The following is a 19,177-nucleotide window of genomic DNA, read 5'->3' on the forward strand; positions in this document are numbered from 1 at the left end:
ATCCATTTTGGATCCTTATATATACACACACACACACTTTTTGAACATGAAGGGGTCACAACCTCCCACTAAACTATGGAATTCCACCACTGACACATTAGCACAACCAGTAGAGCAGCTAGAGGCTAATGACCATCCTCAAGGTTTACATTAAGGCAGCTGTTAACAAAGAGGGGAATATTGCTCACTTTTCCTCACTATTCCTCACTCTGATACACAACAGGTCTTGTCAAGCTTTTTCGCCATGTTAAAGCGGTGATCAGGGGCTGTAGTGACAGTGAACCTCTGAGTTTGGATAGTGGTTCCTTTTTTATCAACTCCCCAAAACCAAAAACATGAGAGCAAAAGTGGGATGGATCAAATGTGTGTTTATCTGTTTTAATGTTGGCTGCAAACATTTTTTACACTAAAAAGATTACATTAAAAAAATACCTCTCAGGCTTGGAACCTGAAAGGAGATAAGGAGCTAGGATATCAGGCCATGCTAGAGCTGTAAACTGCATATGCGCTGAAGTACAATTCTGTTCTGGTCAAGTTTTAAAGCTTGATCAACGTAGCAACAGTAAGGGGGCTGGATTTAGTGGAAGCTCAGTTTAAAGTGGAAACCATCAAGAATATCAAAAGCCTGGTCCTATTAAAACTCTCAGCATCAAGTGACCTTGTGACTTCTGAAAAAGGGCCAATAACGGATCTTTCTGTTTGGGACTCACTGGGTGTCTCTGGGTTCAGGTCACACAGCTCTCGGTGAAGCACCGGCTGCCTTCAAGTCAATTTATCTGGCTCTCTGTCTCTCTTGTCTGCCTTTTAATCTGTTCGTCTCTGTGTCCATCAGTCGGTCCGCATCCATCTGACAGAGTATGACCACATGTCAGCCAGTCCGCTACCATGTCAGTGGGCAGAAATAGACAAGAGGCCTGGCAACCTGCCTTCCTCGCGGGGCCTCAGCACTGACAGCTCCAGCCCTCCAGGACCACATCTAATGTCACACACTGTTGACACTTTCTCAACACTCACTCACTCACTCACTCACTCACATCGCTTGTTCCTTTTTGCACACTTCACTTTTATTATTTTATGGGAACGATTTTTTCATGAAAATCTGTGTGTGCGTATGAGTGTGTGTGTCTGATGGGCAGCGTGTGCGCTGTGCATGTGCATGCTCCGTGTGGTGTATTCTTTTCTACATCTTGGGAGCTGCTGCGTATATATGTTCATACATCTCTCAAGACATGTTTAAATGTCACAACACAGACACGTGAACTGGCAGTGTTATAGCTGAACAGCACTGTGGCAGCTATGAAGCCTTTTTCTGGTAAAACTGGTTACTGCCTCTGTTTGAAGGCAAAGGCTGTCTCGCTGTTACAGATACACACACACATACAAAGAAAATCACATAGACTGCAGACAGACTATCCACAAGCAGGCAAATTGATTGGAGAACGTAACAGCAGAACTACCGTATCACAGGGTATTTTTGGAAACCGCTTATTATTGTCAGTGATGTCAGATTGGGTGGTTACGTTAGCACAGTCTCTGCAGCAGCGGTGTGTAACTCTGATCAGGAAGAATAGAGACAGAAAAGCTGTTTGTAAGAGAGAGCGGAGAGCGACAAGGAGCAAAAAGAGGGACCGAATGAGCAGAGAGGGGGAAAAAAAGTCATATAACAGAAGAGTCACAAAGATGAAGAGGTAAAAGAAATGGAAAAAAGCAAGAGGAGTAGAAACAGAGAGCGTCAGAGGAGGCTGGGATAGTTAGACAGATGACATAGAGGAACGAGGGAACAACGGCATGAAATAAGGAGGAAAAGGAAGGAAGCGGGAGGAGGAGAGTTGGTTCCCCAGAGCGCCACTTAAGGAAGGCATCAGTGGAATTACCCATGAGAAGTGGAGGCTCTTCATCACACATGGTGCAAATTATCAAGTGTGCCTAGTAAGCAAATTCACCCCCCAGCTAGCGTGCACCTTCTGTTGAACCCTGAACCGCCGGATTCACCCAGAGCGCACACCACCACACCATCAGTCACATGCTGTCCCATGGTGCAGTTTCACTCTGTGTTAGCTCACTAGTTAGTGTGGTTGACTAGCATTACGGGCTTCATGTGGCTGCTCTGATGTTGAGGTTGAAACACAGAAATAAGGCTTGGTTGAATGATTGATTTGCACAGTTGAATACCTGATGTCTACAAACATCGTGCTGCTATCTTGCTTTTGCACAGTAGGATCATCACCCTGGTTAATTCAGGCCAGTATTCTGTTCAAATCTATCCTTTCCTTTCTCATGCAGGATATCTATGCATCTGAAGTACCACAACTATAAAACACCAAATTAGCGGTCTTTCTTTCAGATGCTTTAGCGAGTCATAATGCAGGGAAAGTGCAGGTTCACAGCTGGAGCTGATAAGTGACATGCTACCGTCGTGTTCATCTTATTGGCAGAGAAGAGCAGTGACAGAAACTCAACATGCAAACTAATATGACTGCTATGCATACCACCACGCAACATCATATTTTACAAGAAATATATCTGCAGAAATACATAACATAAGACAGCGGTTTTATACAAACTAACATAAAATATAAAGACATTTTGTTGTTTTCATTGACTATGTGACTATAGGCACATAGTCAATGAAACACACATGTATCCTGCACATTATATGCGAGTGGGTGACATTTAGCCTACTATCTGTCATTGTGTCCCATATGATTAATCTCATGATAATTCAATGTTAACTAAAAGAGGTTTGTATGTGTCCATCAGCGCAGCCACTCTGCCAGCTCCAGTTTGTAATCATCCAGGCAGTACATGAGCTAGTCACGATTATCTCTGTGGCACCATAAATCAACAGGGAAGTTGTTGAATGATTTACATAACTGATATGGTGATATATCAAACTTTATAGAGTGGAACCCTAATTTGGAACAGATAAACTGATACGAACACACACACACACACACACGCACACACGCAGCCGTAGTTTTGTTCAACCTGGGCTACAAGCAAACATTCTGGCTCTCCAACATGTGAGGTACACATACAAGCACAAACACACAACCCATTGGATCACACTCATCCATTATTTTTTCATGCAAATTAAACCATGAACCAATTGCACATTTCACAGATAAATGCACACAGACATTATACCAAAAAGGCACAAACCATAGTCATAGACACATACGCAGGCTCGCAAACACACTTCCTAACTCCCATTTAGAGGGAATCATCCATGGATGCCAATGGGGGCACAGAGGTAAAAAAGTTTGAGTTACGGTGCTTGAACGGCGCAGCGATCTCAGGTCTCCGCCTGGCAACCATTTCCCAGAAACTGCTGAGGAGAGGCAGCAGTGTAATATCTCCCCTTCACTGTAAATCAACAAGCCAGGCACCAACAAATTATCGGGCTCATATGTCTGAATAAATATACTACCTGCTCTGAGGTTTACTGTCCTACAGAGAGGAAAACAGACTAAAGTCGGGGAAAGTTCCATTAGTTCTTACGGTGGCAACATTGGTAACAGTTAGAGTTTGATTCCCACTGAGGTTTGGCCTTTCTAAAACTGTCTGCCCACTCCCAAGTACTGAAAGTCGAGTTACAAGAGGCAGCCTGACAGGTGTGCCTGACGGATTGCGTGAGCAGGTTGAGCGGTTAATGCATCCCAACTTAGATGTCACTTTGGTTCCACATTTGACCTTCAAAGGTTAGAATGACCTCCAGTGGTGTTGTGGGGGGAGAGAGGGGGAGAGACGCTCTTTCACGTCTTGTTAGGAAAGGTCAGTTTGTTTCTTGTCTTGCAGGAAAAATCCAAATAGCTAGCTGAAAATAAAATCTGGAAAAATAACATTTCAAAGGCTCTGTTGTCATTCTGTGGCACCGCAAACAACACCTCAACAGAGGTGGATATTGCCACCTCTTGGATGATGGATCATGAACTGCTACTGACATTATAGCATTGTAGCCTGATCCTTACACTTCAGCAGTGCATCATTTTTAGGAGCAGTGTTAGACTACTGTACTAATGGTCTTGAATGTGAAAGTTCATTCTTGAACTTGAGGTAGTAATTTGACAAAATAAGGTCCACTTAGTGACCTTTTCCAGAACATGTAATTGCATCTCACAGTTTATCATTGTTATTTATTATTATATATTATTATTATTATATTATCATAGCTATTAATACCAACAGGAGTCAACTTGTGTGTTGTAAAAGTTACCGTGTGTCTTGTAAATAGAAATTTGAATGAATGTGCATTAATTTGTACAAATACAAAGAGATTGATGAATAAAATTTTTTATATTTTGCACAAATACCTACTTTAAATACCTCTTTATTTGTTGATCAAGTGACATTGATGTGCAATGTGTATTCACTTAGTTAGTTTAGACTGGGGCCCACTTATGCAAAGCCATGCCAATCCCATTTTTCAACCTCAGCGCCTACTGTACGTCTGATAATAAGCTTGCTAAATGCAGCTACTAGCGTATAAAAAATGACTGGTGAGGTGATAACATAGCAGTGTGTCACTTGCAAGCAGTCCGGGTCAAGTTGGATTGAAATTTTGTTCTCGGACCAGAGTCAGCCTATGGAGTATGTGTGTGCTATGGGAAACTGAGTCAGAATCAGGAATTAGATCCCCTTTTTTAGCTTTAGACATAATCTCAGTGTGAAAAGATGTTTGCTTGCCTTGAGCTCAGATTTTAAGCCCTTTGTAAGTACAGCAATTGCATTACATGCAACATTTGGTTGGTGTTTAAAGTGCATTAAAAGTACCATGAATGCCTGCATTGGTCTACATAGGCGGCCACTGGCTAAATCAAATCCTTAACCCTCACACTGTGCCTTGATTCCACAGTGCTGTTTTCTACAGGGTGTCTACACAGTGGTATAAATCAAACAGTAATAAATGCATCGCTAGCAATTAACAGTGGTGGTATTTGTGTAACTTACACAAGTGACTATTACTAGAGTAGATCATGGTAATTGCTCAATAGTAGTGTAACAGTAAAGCAACTAGAGAAGTGTGAGCGAAGTCAGTCTGTGAAATCCCTCAGTAATATCAGGTTCACACCAAGTCTGCTAACACTAGCTCACTTTAGCCACCATAAGCAACATGTCATACCAGACCAAGTGAGGCTCTGGCAGCCAGCTCCTCAGTTTTAAACGCTGCAATGGTGCTTAACAATGCAGCTTTTCATTTGAGAGAGGAAGAATGTGGTCTTTCTTCTTTTAAAAGTTACACTGTCTCGCTTTAAGAAAGCAAAAACCTTGAATTTTCCCGGTTTTTATTTCACAATCTCCATCATGAGCTAATGAATATGGGGAGAGGTTTGTCTCATATTCATCAAAAGTTGCCTTGCAAAGAGAGGTTACGTCTGAGAGAAGCACAAGACCAGCGCGCATAATTTTCAGTGAAACAGCTGGCCATTGTGAAGAGAGGTAACATGCCACTACAACACTATCGAGCTAAGAGCCACAAAACGCAACCATCTGAAAACGTCACATCAAGCTACCAGCCGAATAAGTGTAAAACTAATTGGACAACAAGTTTCTGTAATGGTTGCATATTTTCTACAATGAATGCAGTTAAAAAGTGTCAGTCATCAGTGTGTCTGCCTGTTCATCACACGTTTTATGCCTAAGAACACTGTAAAATTTTTCCAAGTGGATTCTATGACTTATATTTGAGTATCTCTTGCCATAGCAGGTTTCCTACCTGTGGGGAACTCGGCAGGCACTACAACAGTGTCTCCGGCTACCAGCGAGGGCACTATCCATGTGTAGCCATAGCCAGTGATCCCAACAGAGTGGGCCACCTCGAAGATGGTGTTGGCCTCTTCTTTAGTGCAGTAGAGAAGAATGACGGGGCTTTGGAGCTTCTTCAGCTGGTTTTGGATCTTTGAATCTCCGTCGTCTACAGACATATCGAGTAGTAAAACCTCCTCCAGTTCCCAGCCCACAAAGCTGTTCTCAATGGTGCTACGGATCTAGATGGGACAGAGGGAGAAGAGGCTGATCACAAAACAGCAGTTCGCTTAATTATCAGGGATTCTTTTGTTTTTGTCAGCAAAATATAAACACCATGGAGTTTTCCTCGTGTGTATGAATTCTGTCATTTATTGACAAATTTGTACGAGAGACTTTTTGTCATTTTAATCCGCGTTATCACATGAGGATGACACCACGATGATAACACCTTAAGCACCACTGCAGCACTGGTCCAGTGGTGGCATTCATATTGAGCATGGAATGCTCAGTAAATTTGTCTCTAATCAGCATCATGTATTAAAATTTCATGCTAATTCATCCTCCGTGTCATCTTGCCTTTATGCCCTGATTATTTCTGCATGTTGTTTCAACTGAGTGCAGTTACCTTGGTGACAAAGTCCTGGTAACCCGGGTAGTAGGTGGTGACAATGGAGAAGATGTACCAGTCATATTCCTCCATGATGTTCAGCATGACCGAAGCCTGCTGCTCGATGGAGGGGCCAAATTGAAAGAACATGGAGCTGTCATCCTGGAAATGACAGAAGCACGCAGAGGAACAAAGAGGCAGAGTGTAAATGGTTACGTAACAATATTGGCCTGAACTTTAATTTAGTTGGCTTTGCACACAGAGGGGAACAGATACTACTTAGAGAGTGGCGGTGGGTTTGTAACATTATTGGTGCGAACATTAATTTAGCTGCCTTTATTCTCTCGCTCGCAGAGGGGAAAGGGGTGAGGACACCAGTGGGCTTGTAATGATACCGGTCATGATTTTCATTAGTTGCCTTTATGACTCCTTTAATGAGTTTGTACACGGGGGTGGCTGGAGCAAATTCTGGGGACTCGAAGCTGCTGTCCTTAATCTCATCGATCATTTTCATCAATTTGTTTTATTACAGCTGTGTTGGAACACTGCAATTTTGATGTAACCTGCAAGGTGCTGGATATTAGACAATAGATATACTAGAAATGGCACACACCTATCCTTGACACACTGTGCATACAACATTCGCTAAATAACTCCCCTCCTTTGGATAAGTTCAATCTAAATATGAGACATGCAGAATGTACGGCAAACCAAACAGCAGTACAGTCAGGGACACTCCAATAAAGATCGCTCACAGACTGATACCCAAGCCTGCATCCTGCCACCAGTGTTGAAATGGAATATTGAGCTGGACAGAAGAAGAGGAGGAGGTGAGAAATGCTAGTCTAGACAAGACTCTGCAGTTCTGCGACGTGAGCTCATTATTTTGCATGGGTGAGTCAGTCTTGCGAGCCCGACTCCCGTGCACACAATGTACAGTTGTGTGTTTATGTTCTTGGATGTTCGTGCTTCTTTTATGGCAAAATTGTATGAATGAGAAGGATTTAGTTGTGTTCACTTTTGGATTGGGCGCGAACAGAACCAGTTGTAGCTGACAGCCGGGACAGACAGGCAAGGCGAGGCAGGGTGCTGAAATCTCTCTGGCTTCTTAGAACTCTCTCTGTGCTTCACTCAACATCAAAGGCTAACCTGCCCCTCCCAGGGGGTGCACATGGGTTGATCCGTTACCTTGTTTCTGCATTAATGAAATCAGGGCTATACCACTGAGGTGGCTTGTTGAGAGGTACGATGCGCATGTGAAACACTTGCCGAATGCTCTTTCAAATAATGAGCGTAATGTGCTGCATCCGTGAGGTTGAAAACATGTCATTATAATCCTGCGCTGTGTGAAACATAAATCATGTGCATCTAATGCAGAGTTCAATGCAGGGGCTGTGTTTTAAAACCATGAAATAATGATGCTCACACACTGATGATGTACTCCTGTTTCTTGGCTAGCTTGAATCCATTTGTTCCTCAACTTTCTCTCTCTTTTCTGCCTCTTTCCCTCTCATTCTTCATCCATCCCATTTACACCAGTGGAATTACTGCCAGGGCACAGTTATAATTGAATTTCCAGATTTGTGCACTCCCGCTCCCCCCTTTATCCTCTATACGGCACCCCTCCGCCGTGTTTCACCCCATTTCCTCTGGCTTCCTGTCTCTATCTCTCTCTTCTTAAGAGCAGTATTAATGTACTGTCCAACATACTCATTCAGAGTGCCAGTAGTCTGCTGAATTTTCATTAGCCTTCGAGAAAAATACATGCTAAAAGAAGAGGGAAGGTGAAAAGGGGGGGGGTGTCAGAAATATGGTATTAGAAAAAAATCACTAGTGGGAACAGGTTAAATGATAAGAAAAGCTTAAATAAAATGAAATGTTGCAAAACACCTCTGTTCATTTACAGCAACAATAATTAGGGTCTGGCCACATTATCACCTCTGTTGGCACAAAGTGATCGATTAGTGAGTATTAAAATTCCCAGAGGGAGTAGCGAGGCCAGCGAGTCAGTCAGCCAGACGTAGGAAGCCAGCCAGCAAGGCTGCCTTCTCTGTGGATCCACGGCTGACGTCAGCGCTGGCTACTGTACACAGACAACAATACTCTACACCACACAATACAGCGGGATGAATGGCCAGTGGAGACTGGGGAGAGGGAGATGGAGAGATACAGCGAGAGATAGAAAAAGAGCAGACAAAACTGTAGACGAGGGAACCGATAAGAGAAAAGAGGAAAAAACAGAGAGAAACTAAAGGGAGAGAAGGGAATTAAGCAAGCGAGAATAGAAGATGGAGATGTACAAAAAGCAGTGAGGATGTCGCTGAGATTTGAAGCCTCCAGGGGGACAGAGGCAGAGGACAATGTGGTGACAATAGGATGAATGGCGAGGAAGAGGGCAGGCTGACAGACGGCTGTGATCCTGTGTGGAGCGAGTGAGCAGTGAAGGGGCAGGAAGCCAGGAGTCAGTGAAGGAGCAGGCAAACGGAGGTGTGTGTGCGTGTCTGTGTGTGTGTGTGTGTGTGTGTGTGTCTGTGTGTGTGTGTCAGCCAGTCAGCCAGCCAAGCCAGGAGGAGGCTAAGCCTGACTTGTTCAGCCACAGAGGACTGCTGCTGTCAGGGAGAGACAGGACACATGTGTGCTGTCCTCTACAGGAAGAGTGTGTGTGTGTGTGTGTGAGGATGGAAATATATCAGTATCTGTGTCATTCAATGCGTGTGGAACACTTTGTGTAGTTTGTCTGTCTATGTCAATGTATACATGTGTGTTTGTGCCTCTAATATTGTGTGCATGTCTGTATTTGTGTGGGTGTGGCCTCCGCAGGGCTGTCTGTTACATATGTGTGTGTGTGTGTGTGTGTGTGTTTGCGTGTGTGACTGTGTGTGTAGTCCATGGTTGACAGGCTGTGGTCTGCCAGAGTTGCCTGCTCTGCCCAAAAGCCTCCAAATGAGTGCACTCACACACTCCTGGAGCAGTTATTTGACTTGGAGGGGAGAGAGAGTCAATAACTCAGGTATTTCAATTACACACACAGGGGCACATCAGTGACTGCAAAAGAAATAGACCCACTTCCAATCTTGCTCTGGAATATGCACACAGACACACACACACACGTGAATTTGAATGGCTTCAGACACAGACACTGACGTCGCCACACGCATACACACACACTCGCATGCAGGCACACAAGCAAACACACACGTCGCTGCATTCAAAACCCACCCTTGAATAGAAGGGCGCACTCTGGCACACACATTACAAAACACAAAAAGACAAATTACACCTGCAATCACACAATCATACTGGGTTGTTGCTTTAGCCCACACACAAGCACTCACACACACTCCACACACACACACACACACACACACACACGCACACATAAGGACACAATAAAACAACATGAGGCGCGCTGCTAAACTGTTAAGTGTATTTTGTAAAGTGATCACATAAGGTGAGCAAACGGGAACATGGGAACACACTCTCACGGGTCAAGCACAAACACACATTTACACTTATATGAGCTGCATTCTGTGCATACTGAGTTCAAATGTAACCACAGGAAATCACTACAACATAACACACTGTGCCATTGTTCGAGCTGCAGAAACCACATTTCCTGTGTTTTCAGTGTGACTGACAGCTGACATGGTCCTGAAAATCCTTAAAAAACCCCAGTTTCAATCAATGGATGCAACAGCACCAGAAAATATCTTATTTTCAAACACCGTACTTACTGCTAGCGTTGCTAGGCTACAGCTTACTGGTAAAGCAACATTTTATTTTATACATCTTCTCTTGGTTTTGTTTTTTTAAATCTTGAGACTATGTTAGAAGTTAGTGTTCTCACTTTAATATGGCGTCATGTGGTATCTCATAGTATAATCTATGTTAGATTTTTTTTTAAATAATAATGTATTGATGGAGTTGGCTACAGAATGTTTCATTGTTGGTGCAGGAGGAGGTGACAATAGGCTTTTTTATAATTTCTATTAAGTAATTTGTTGAAGGACAAAATTTGTTCAATTATTCTTCAATGGCTTCAGTAAATCAGTTTTTCAAGTTAGTTTGCTTTTAAAATAGCACTTTTATTGTATCGCTGCTTCCTTCTATCACAGGGCAGTTTGTTAATTGATCACACACTGTTCTCTCTCTATTAGGGCTTGTTTAGGTCGAATACATTTTGAATCAGATCTAACTATATTCGGGTCTAGTTTGATCTAGTAACACTGCGGATCTCTTTTTTTACAATACAAATTCATGCATGTCGGGTTCAGGTGCAACATTTTGGACCTGTGAAAACCTCTAATAGATATCGAGGAAAAAAAGCCAGCGGCAAGCCCTCAACTTCTGTCTCATGTGTTACTTCTAGGTAACTGCTTGGATGAGAGTTGATTAAACCTTACATGCTATGTGATTACCTATCCTGAGATACTGACATAAACTATCACAGCTACTGTGGAAGACTGTGGAGCGGGGGCTTAGATCCTAATTAGCCCATAAAAAAGTACTTTGTTGTCATTTCCTTTGCAGCAATATTGATTTCAAAGCATTAAGTGCACTACAGTATACAGCACATAGGTATTTTTTATAGGAAGTCAAAGACAGAAAGACGAGGAAAAGATGGAAAGAACCATCATGAGTGGAAGAGAGACAAAGACTGAGATAGAAAGGTAGAGTAGGCGAGAGAGAGAGAGAGAGAGAGAGAGAGAGAGAGTTGATGGCGTCTGTTGCTGGGAGGTTTTTGGCAATGCATATTTCTATCCTTCCTATAAAGGCTCCTTTGAACTTGAGCGCAGGAGGGGGGTTGGAGGGGGGGTGGTTTGCTATTGACTGCTGCTACACTGCCTGATGGAAAGAGAAGCCAGCCAAAGAGAGAGAGAGAGAGAGAGAGAGCAGGACAGGAGGAAAGAGGATGGAGGGATGAAATAAAGAGCTGGAGTGGGAGGTGAGGCAGGAGAAAAGGGGGGGAGAGGGGAGGAACAGCTGGCCTTCACTTGAATATAGTGAATTTAAAAGACAGTGGGCAGGAGATATAAACTCACCACAGCCACAGGCATTCGCACACACACACACTTACCCACACACACTTACCCACACACACACACACACACACACACACACACACACAGTAGAGGTGGATGCAGAGGTACACACACGCAGAAGCGCTCGAACACGCTCATTTCTGATGAGCCGACATCACCATCGCCAATGTGCGCTGAAATGACGTATTGATGACAGACCCCCTTCCCTGCCCCCCCCCCACATCATTTTTCTCCGTGCCATGTTCTCTCCCTCTCTTGCTTCACGCACACTTATTATCTCTACCTCAATTAAACCTCCCCTCACTCCCAGTATCTCTTTTTCCCTCTACTTCGCTCTTCTCGTGCCTCATCATCACATTCCTTATCGTGGCAGCCTGCTTATCGTTAATCAAACACATACAAGCTTAATTAGCTTGCACATTTGTCAGACCATCATCTAATTAACAGTGACCTTATTTTAAGTACTTTTTGAACCTTAATTAAAAAAGCACAGGTCTTCATTAAAATATTTGACTAATTTTGCCTCAACATGATTTTGATTTGCAACGTAGCTATACTGTCACAGGCACCGTACCCTTCCAGGGATTTAAAGGATGGAAAGGGGGGGGGGGGGGGGGGGGGGGGGGGGAGCAAAGACAGACAGAAACAAAAATCCTAAAAGAAACTGTAAGAAACTGGGTGATACAATGATGGAGAGGGTGTATTGTTTCAGAACTTGACACGATCAGACAGCGTCCGAATAGAAGTTAATACTACTTAACGCGCGCACACACACGAATGCACGCATCGTTTCTCTCTGGCCCATTTCTGCTCTAAGTTTAGCAGACGACCCACCCAGGGGCCTCTGCAGTCTGATGCTTTTCCTGCTGCTGCTCTTGTTTGTCCCCTGGTCCTTGCAGAATGGTAATAGTTCTTTCTCTGTCTGTGTGTGTGCGTGCGTGTGTGTGTGAGTTAGACTAAGGAGACTAAATAGGGTGACTGGAGGGAAGGGTGAGTCTGGCTTTTTTAGATCCGATGTGTGTTAGTCTCTGGAAGTGTACAGCTGGGTGAGGTGATAAATAAGAAAGTGGAAAGTGAGTGTTTGGTGCAGCACCACTGACGCCCTATTTAAAAATATATTTAAGACAGTCACAGGATTCTTGTTTTAAAGGGAGTCGTCGGGAAACATAAAAGTTCAACCATTAAAACTAATTGTTTGAGATGATAAAATGGAGCGACAGGTTTAGAAAAGGTTCGTGTTACTCTGTCAAGCGGAGGCCTGTCAAACATCTACATGTGTTCTTTGAAATGATGTCTTACTCAATTCATCTACAGCCATACCAGACCTCACTGACGAAAGAAAAGATTTAAGAGATTTTTTTTCTCAAAGAAGAATAGAGCCCCGCAGATGCACAGATTTAACGTTCATGACCTCGGTGCGAAACTCCAAAGCTTCCTGATAGTATTGACTGGCATACAGTTATATTTGGGGCGTCCTGCTGCGTTTCAGTTCTTCTGTTTTCAACCGAGCAAGAGTTTTAAAATGTTCCTGAGTAAAGAGGGAGGGCAGGTCACTGGGCTGCCAGTGGAAGTGGGGACAGTGAAGACGCTGAGGTTCAGGAGGACCACAGCGTGTCCCCAAGGCAGCTGTAAAGTGGTTTAGGGAGCCAGGGAGGTGAGCACGCTTCTGTAGTCAGACATCTTTCTTCCTGTCCCTTGCCCCAAGCAGAGGAGAGGATGGGAAAAGGTGACGGCGGGTTGAGTGGGAGGGTGGAGAGACGGAGAGAAGTGGCGGGGAGGCGAGGGAGGGGGAGGAGAGGGGTGGCAGCAAGGTCCAGATGAGGAATGTTATTAATCCATTTATTCCCTCTCCACTCTCAGGTCTGTCCTCTGCTATCTCTTCCACTCATGTCATATCTACTTATTTCAATCTCCTGCTCTGGCTTACCCTCAACTCTCAGCTCTCCATCTCTCCCCCTAGTATCCCTCCCCGCCCCCCCACCCGCCTTCACTCCCTTTTTTCCTCCCTCTCCATTCTTCGACAACCGCTGTAACTTTTTCCTCCCTCCTCGTCTTCGCCTCCCCTGCTAAGTCTCTCTGTGCTCTCCTTCTGTTGCTCTCTTCCTCCTTCCTTCCCCCTTCTCTCCATCTATCATGCATCCCAGGGTGCACCTGGGCTGTGCTGTCAGTTGTAGGCCCAGAGCCATCATCATGCTGGGGCTGTTTCTCGCCACTTCACACCATGAAAACTGAACTCTCTCTCACACACAAACACACACACACACACACAAACGCACACGTTCCCATCTCACTTGAACATCAGGGTTTCATGCACCAATGCTAAAGGAACATTCTGTCACTGCTTATGGATGGTAATGTGCTTGAAAGTTTTTGGGGAGGAGGTCCTTAACATTGCGAGCCAGATAACAAAACAAAAAAAAAAATCCCTTGTTTGCCAAAGTTATGCATCCTGGGTAGTGATTTCATTACTAGGAGGAGTGACTGCGCACTCATAAACTTGTGTCTCTTACAAGCCAAGGGAGCAATAGTTATAGAGTGGAGAAATGTCTACAAATAAACTATGACTCAATATATGAATCATCATGTGTTGCTATGGAAAAACTGCACATAACTAAAAGAGAGCTGGGAGTTTTGGAAAATATATGAGTGAGCTTCATGGAGTTTTTGCGACAATATGTTGATCAATAAAGCCAAAGACTGGAGTGTGGGCAGGGTCATTAGAATAAAATTATAAAGTGGAGTAACGCTTGAATTTCAACATTCATGTACATTGTAATACTGTAACATCAAAATACTGTATTTGCTGCCAAAACTGACCAGTTTATCAATATGTTATAGTTCCTATAATTGGAAAACCCCAATAAGAATCAGGATCCCAAATTTTACACCGATATGTTCTAAGGCAACAAAGCGAGGGCCAAGGTCAATATTAACACCGCTCAGCCTATAGAAATGAGTCAACCATGCAAGCACCCAATCCCCAACAGGAAGAGAAAGAGCGAGGGATGAGGAGGAGGAGGAGAGTGTGAGAGCAAAGGGAAATAGAGTGAGAGTATATGGTTGATATGTGCTTTTGTGTTCTTTTCCTGGCAACACGATAAAGGCTCGCTCTCAGTCACTGTCAGTGGCAAGACCACCCTCTCTATCTTGTTTCTCCCTCCCTCCTCCTCCTTCTCCTCCTCGCCTCTCCAATCCTCCAAAAGCAAAGACTACCCTCTCTATCTGCCTCCTCTTTTATCTCCAACGCTCTCCCCATCCCCTGCATTTTCACATTTACATTTCAGGCATTTAGCTGGCGCTCTCATCCACTGTGACTTAACAAGTGCAACTGCGGAATAAGCCTCAAGTCCTCGTTCTCCGACACCTCAAGAGGCAAGGGGTGCAGAGGTCGACGCGGCGGCGGCTCGATGACAGACGTAACAAATGTTCTGTATCACTGGAATAATGAGAGTAAGAAATTACCCAGAGGCACGTGCTAAAGAGAAAACTAGGAGAGGTTTATGTGTTCCTCACCAGCTCCTCGGTCCTCTCCCTCTGATTCACAGACCACCCCGTCTCTGTCTCAGCTACCCCATCCCTCACTTGTGAGGCTCCCCTACGGAGGACTCCTTTCATTCACTGCGATGAAAATTCAAATTCAAATCTGCTTTATTGGCGTGACAGTGGTGGGGGGTTGTCTCCACAACAGAACATGTTAGAAGACAGGCTAAGACAATAAGCCAATCTGTATGCTCCTATTCTCCTACCTCACTCGTTCCAGTCTTCCCTCCCTGACTAACTAACCCTGTTTTTGCTGCGTAAATCCGTGCACAAGCGCTTAAAACCTTCCTCTACTCCGCGCGCCGCCCTCCTCCCCCCGTTTTCACAGTCTCTTAAGATGCTAACGCGTGTAGACACTCCCTCATTATGTCACCATCAGATCGTTTCTTGGTGTGCACTTGTGGTTACCTGTGTCAGTGTGTGTGTGTGTGTGTGTGTGTGCGCACACACCTGCGTGTGTGTTTGTCCTCATTAAAAGAAAGTGAAGCTTTAAAAAAAAAAAAAGACTTCAGAGCAGCGAGCCAGAGTTGCATGTACCAGAGATGTGAGAGGTTGTTTTTGCTTTAGGACAGATGGAGTCAAAACTTATGAATACTTCAGACTGTATCACTCCTAATCCTAGGATCCACTCACTTCCCCTGCACCTGTCTGGAGTTTTTTTTCCTCCCCAAATTAAAATTTGTTTTATTGGCATGACCATAACTGAAGTAAAATCAAACCTTGATGCTATTTATTGTCTGTTTTTCAATGTATTTCCATTCTGTTGATTTCTATATATAGCAGTTTACACTGTTGGTGGCCAAGTCCACTGTTTCAACACAGGATTTAAATTCCTTTCACACATACGACAGACTCACAGAAAACCGAGCTGCATGTAATCCAGTATGACTCTGCACGTTTGTCTCTTTCTACCTCTTGCTATTGTCAGAACCGACACAGTTGGTTTTTTTCTCTCTGAGCTGCCACGTTTGTCTCAATCGCCTGGTTGTGATCACTCAGTTTATATTTAGTTCATGTCTTTTTCTGCTCTTGGTCGCTCACATAACCAAGATAATCTGCCACTTGGTGTTGTGCCATTATTGCTAAATAACATTGACGTTTATTGAAGTTTACTCTTCTGGTGAATATCCAGTAGTTGAGCTTTTTTCTTACTTTTTTCTGTCCGTTTTGTTTACTGTCCAATGCAGTTATGCAATATAAAGTGTTTTTTCTTTTTTCATTTTGGTGTGTGACCTGTCTAGGATGTGAAAAGTGCAGATTTGTTTTTTTGTTCAATAACATGCTGCGCTGAGGACATGACGTTGCCTCAGAATGGTGTTTTATTCCCTTTATTTCAGATACCAGGGGCAAACCACGCTTAGAATTGGATTAAATCATTTTAAGACTCACACTCTTATCGGACTGGATGTTAACTTTCCTGGAGCACGTAACGGCCCTGTCAGTCATAAAATGACGCTTTATGGAGATGACATATTGACACTAGCTCATCCTCTTTTCTCTATAATCTATTTTCAAACACCTCAGGATGAACAGTATACAGCATGTTCATAATCCTTCTTCGTCCATACGGTATATTTAGAGTAAGTGAATTCACCTGTGGAAAACAATTGGACTTTCCTCTTCTCACATTTACTACTGGTCTCTTCGCTCTTTCTCTCCTCTCTTTTTCTTACACAAACACACACACACACACACACACACGTGTGGCTTGTCTTCCCTCTCCCTTCGTGCTGCCGTGACAGCCGTCCTCTGTGGCTGCCAAAGCTTTTTAACCACAACAATATCTAAATGGCACACAATGGCCCATTAGAGTCATCAAGCTGTTAAACCAGCAACCTTCAGCCTGGCAATTAGGAATATTTCATTCACCCTTCCAGCCCTGCACACACACACACACACACTCTCGGCCCATCCATTATTCTCTTCCTGTCCCTCATCCACGTGCTCCCTCTCTTTTTCGTCCCTTCCTCTCCTTCTGTTTCACCAGTCCTCTCATTCTCTCTTTTGCATGTGCACACTCTCACTCACGTGCACTATTCCGCAAACCAATCCACTCTCTTTCTCGATCCCACTAGCTTCTCTCTCTCTCTCTCTCTCTCTCTCTCTCTCTCTCTCTCTCTCTCTCTCTCTCTCTCTCTCTCTCGCCACGGCCGCCCTACAACAGCGGCCCGCAATCAGTGTCACGATCGATTAACAGATTTCACACCGCTGGACACGGCATTTACAAAGAGCCAGATGAAATGAAAAAGAAGGAGCAGGCCGAGATAATAAGGGGAACAGAGGGACAGGGTTTAGCGCACTGCTGTCGTGTGCTCTGACGGTGGTAAGTGGATACAGTAGCCACATAAGCACATCAGACCTGTAGAGGTACTATAGAACAGGAATGCGAGGGAGGGCAGGGGAACAGGTTTGGAAATAAGCGGCTCCTGCTCTGTGGTGGAACACACTGGTGATCCAACGACACCCATCTGTCACACCAATGAAGTTCACCTTTGAACCCTTGAACTGAGGGTCATTCATACATTTTTTCATACATTGTTTTCTCGTACAACAAGCACAGTGTGAATTTTGACAGCCAGGTAAGAGGAGAAAGAGAATTTTGTTAATTTTGGATTTTCTACCAACTCAGACTGTGCGTACATTATTTGGGTATTTCTAGTTCACGCTTTTTTCATATTACTTTTATTCCATTTCATAGGGACATACTGATTAATCCAAAATATGAAGCCAACTGTACATCAAGTGGTTTAAATTAGCTCCACCTTGACCAGCTACCATTTGCAGATACATCCGTTCATACCTTCATTTGGTACCACTATATTACAGTTCCGCAATTTCCTAATGCCTTACTTGAAAGATTCAAGAAGGAAATTTAAAATTGTTACAGAGGAAATATAGACAAAGTTCTGAGACAGTTGTTTTATGTTTAGTTACTTGCCTTGAGTTTATAATTAGTTGTTGATTTCCTGAGGAATGCTCTGTTTAAAGCCGAAGGTTATTCCTTTTCTGCTGTGCACTTACTTAAAAACTCTCCAGGTTATGGGACTGAGACACTTAGGGGTTAAGATGTCATCCATGAAGTCTGGATGGGGATCTCTGTTTTCCCAAATTTTTCAGTGTCTCTCCACCGTCTGTCCACCACTGCGTTTGTACCTTTTGCAGCCTGTGTCTGGACTGACGAGAACCCCAAAACACTTCTGGTCACATATATAGACCTTTCGAAGGCAAAACTGTAAACCAAATTATTATAAAATTTGCATACTAAACCCTATCAAATAAGTACAAATATTCAGCCTGACCTGACTTGAGCTTTTCTGATCTCTACTACACTCTAGTGTAAATATCAAGCTACAAAGAGTTCATAGCCAGTAAATATTCAGATTTTATTCATTAAAACTGTTGGAAATCTGGTGAAGTTTGAAGCCCAAAACACAAGGGATGAGTATATCAACCAAAGGTTCTGGGCATTGAATCAAACATTTTGATGAGGAGGGCTTGATCATCCTGAGTGATGATGGTTAAAAATAATCAGTCCAAGCACTTCTTTCCAGCCACTGATCCACAGCTGGGTTTATAGCGAGTGGAGGCTGCCTATAAACCCTTTACTGCCCGATTAACCCCTTAGCTGTGATTTCATACGCATAAACACCCCTGATGTATGGTTTTCTACATCCATAAGCAGTAGTTATGATTTCACACCTAGTCAGCCCGCTCCCATCCCCCTCCTTGTCTCCTCCCTCCCTCCCCTCTGCCTGACAGTTGGTTTCAACAACAGCCACAGAATACACACTGTGGAGGTGCGAGCTACTCTTCCTCTCCCTCGCTGTGCTTCTATGCGCATGCACACATGGATGAATGCACATGTATGGCTTCTGTGCTGCAACACATGCAAACCTGTGCATTTGAATGTGTATGTACACATTAGGTGCACCTGTGTACATTCACACACACACACACACACACACGCACACACCAGCTGTGGTACTAAAGTCAGCTTTTGGCAGTCACATCCGCTCTCTCCTCGCCTCCCTGCACGCTGTGTCACTGAACAGAAGTTGAATCCTGCATCTGCAGACCGTGCTGGTGCTGCTGACACACACACCCACACACAGACACACACACAGACACACACACACCCACACACAGACACACACACACACACACACACACACACTTACATGCATGTTCCCCACACACAGACATTTGCACATAATGACAAGTATTTATTGGACACGCAGAC

The 19,177-nt window shown here is 43.9% G+C and overlaps 1 protein-coding gene across 1 annotated transcript in view; it reads right to left on the bottom strand.

Annotated features, from left to right (window-relative positions):
* grin2ba (glutamate receptor, ionotropic, N-methyl D-aspartate 2B, genome duplicate a) overlaps window positions 1-19,177 on the bottom strand; it is a 78,935-nt gene that overhangs the window by 35,467 nt on the left and 24,291 nt on the right. Inside the window, exons 2-3 of the mRNA XM_070847784.1 lie at window positions 6,374-6,517; window positions 5,717-5,987 (exon numbers count right to left, since the gene is read on the bottom strand). Of these exons, the coding sequence (XP_070703885.1) occupies window positions 5,717-5,987; window positions 6,374-6,517 (415 nt within the window). The remainder of the gene's footprint in view (window positions 1-5,716; window positions 5,988-6,373; window positions 6,518-19,177) is intronic.

Source organism: Pempheris klunzingeri, chromosome 17 (assembly GCF_042242105.1).
Source record: "Pempheris klunzingeri isolate RE-2024b chromosome 17, fPemKlu1.hap1, whole genome shotgun sequence".
NCBI lineage: Eukaryota > Metazoa > Chordata > Actinopteri > Acropomatiformes > Pempheridae > Pempheris > Pempheris klunzingeri.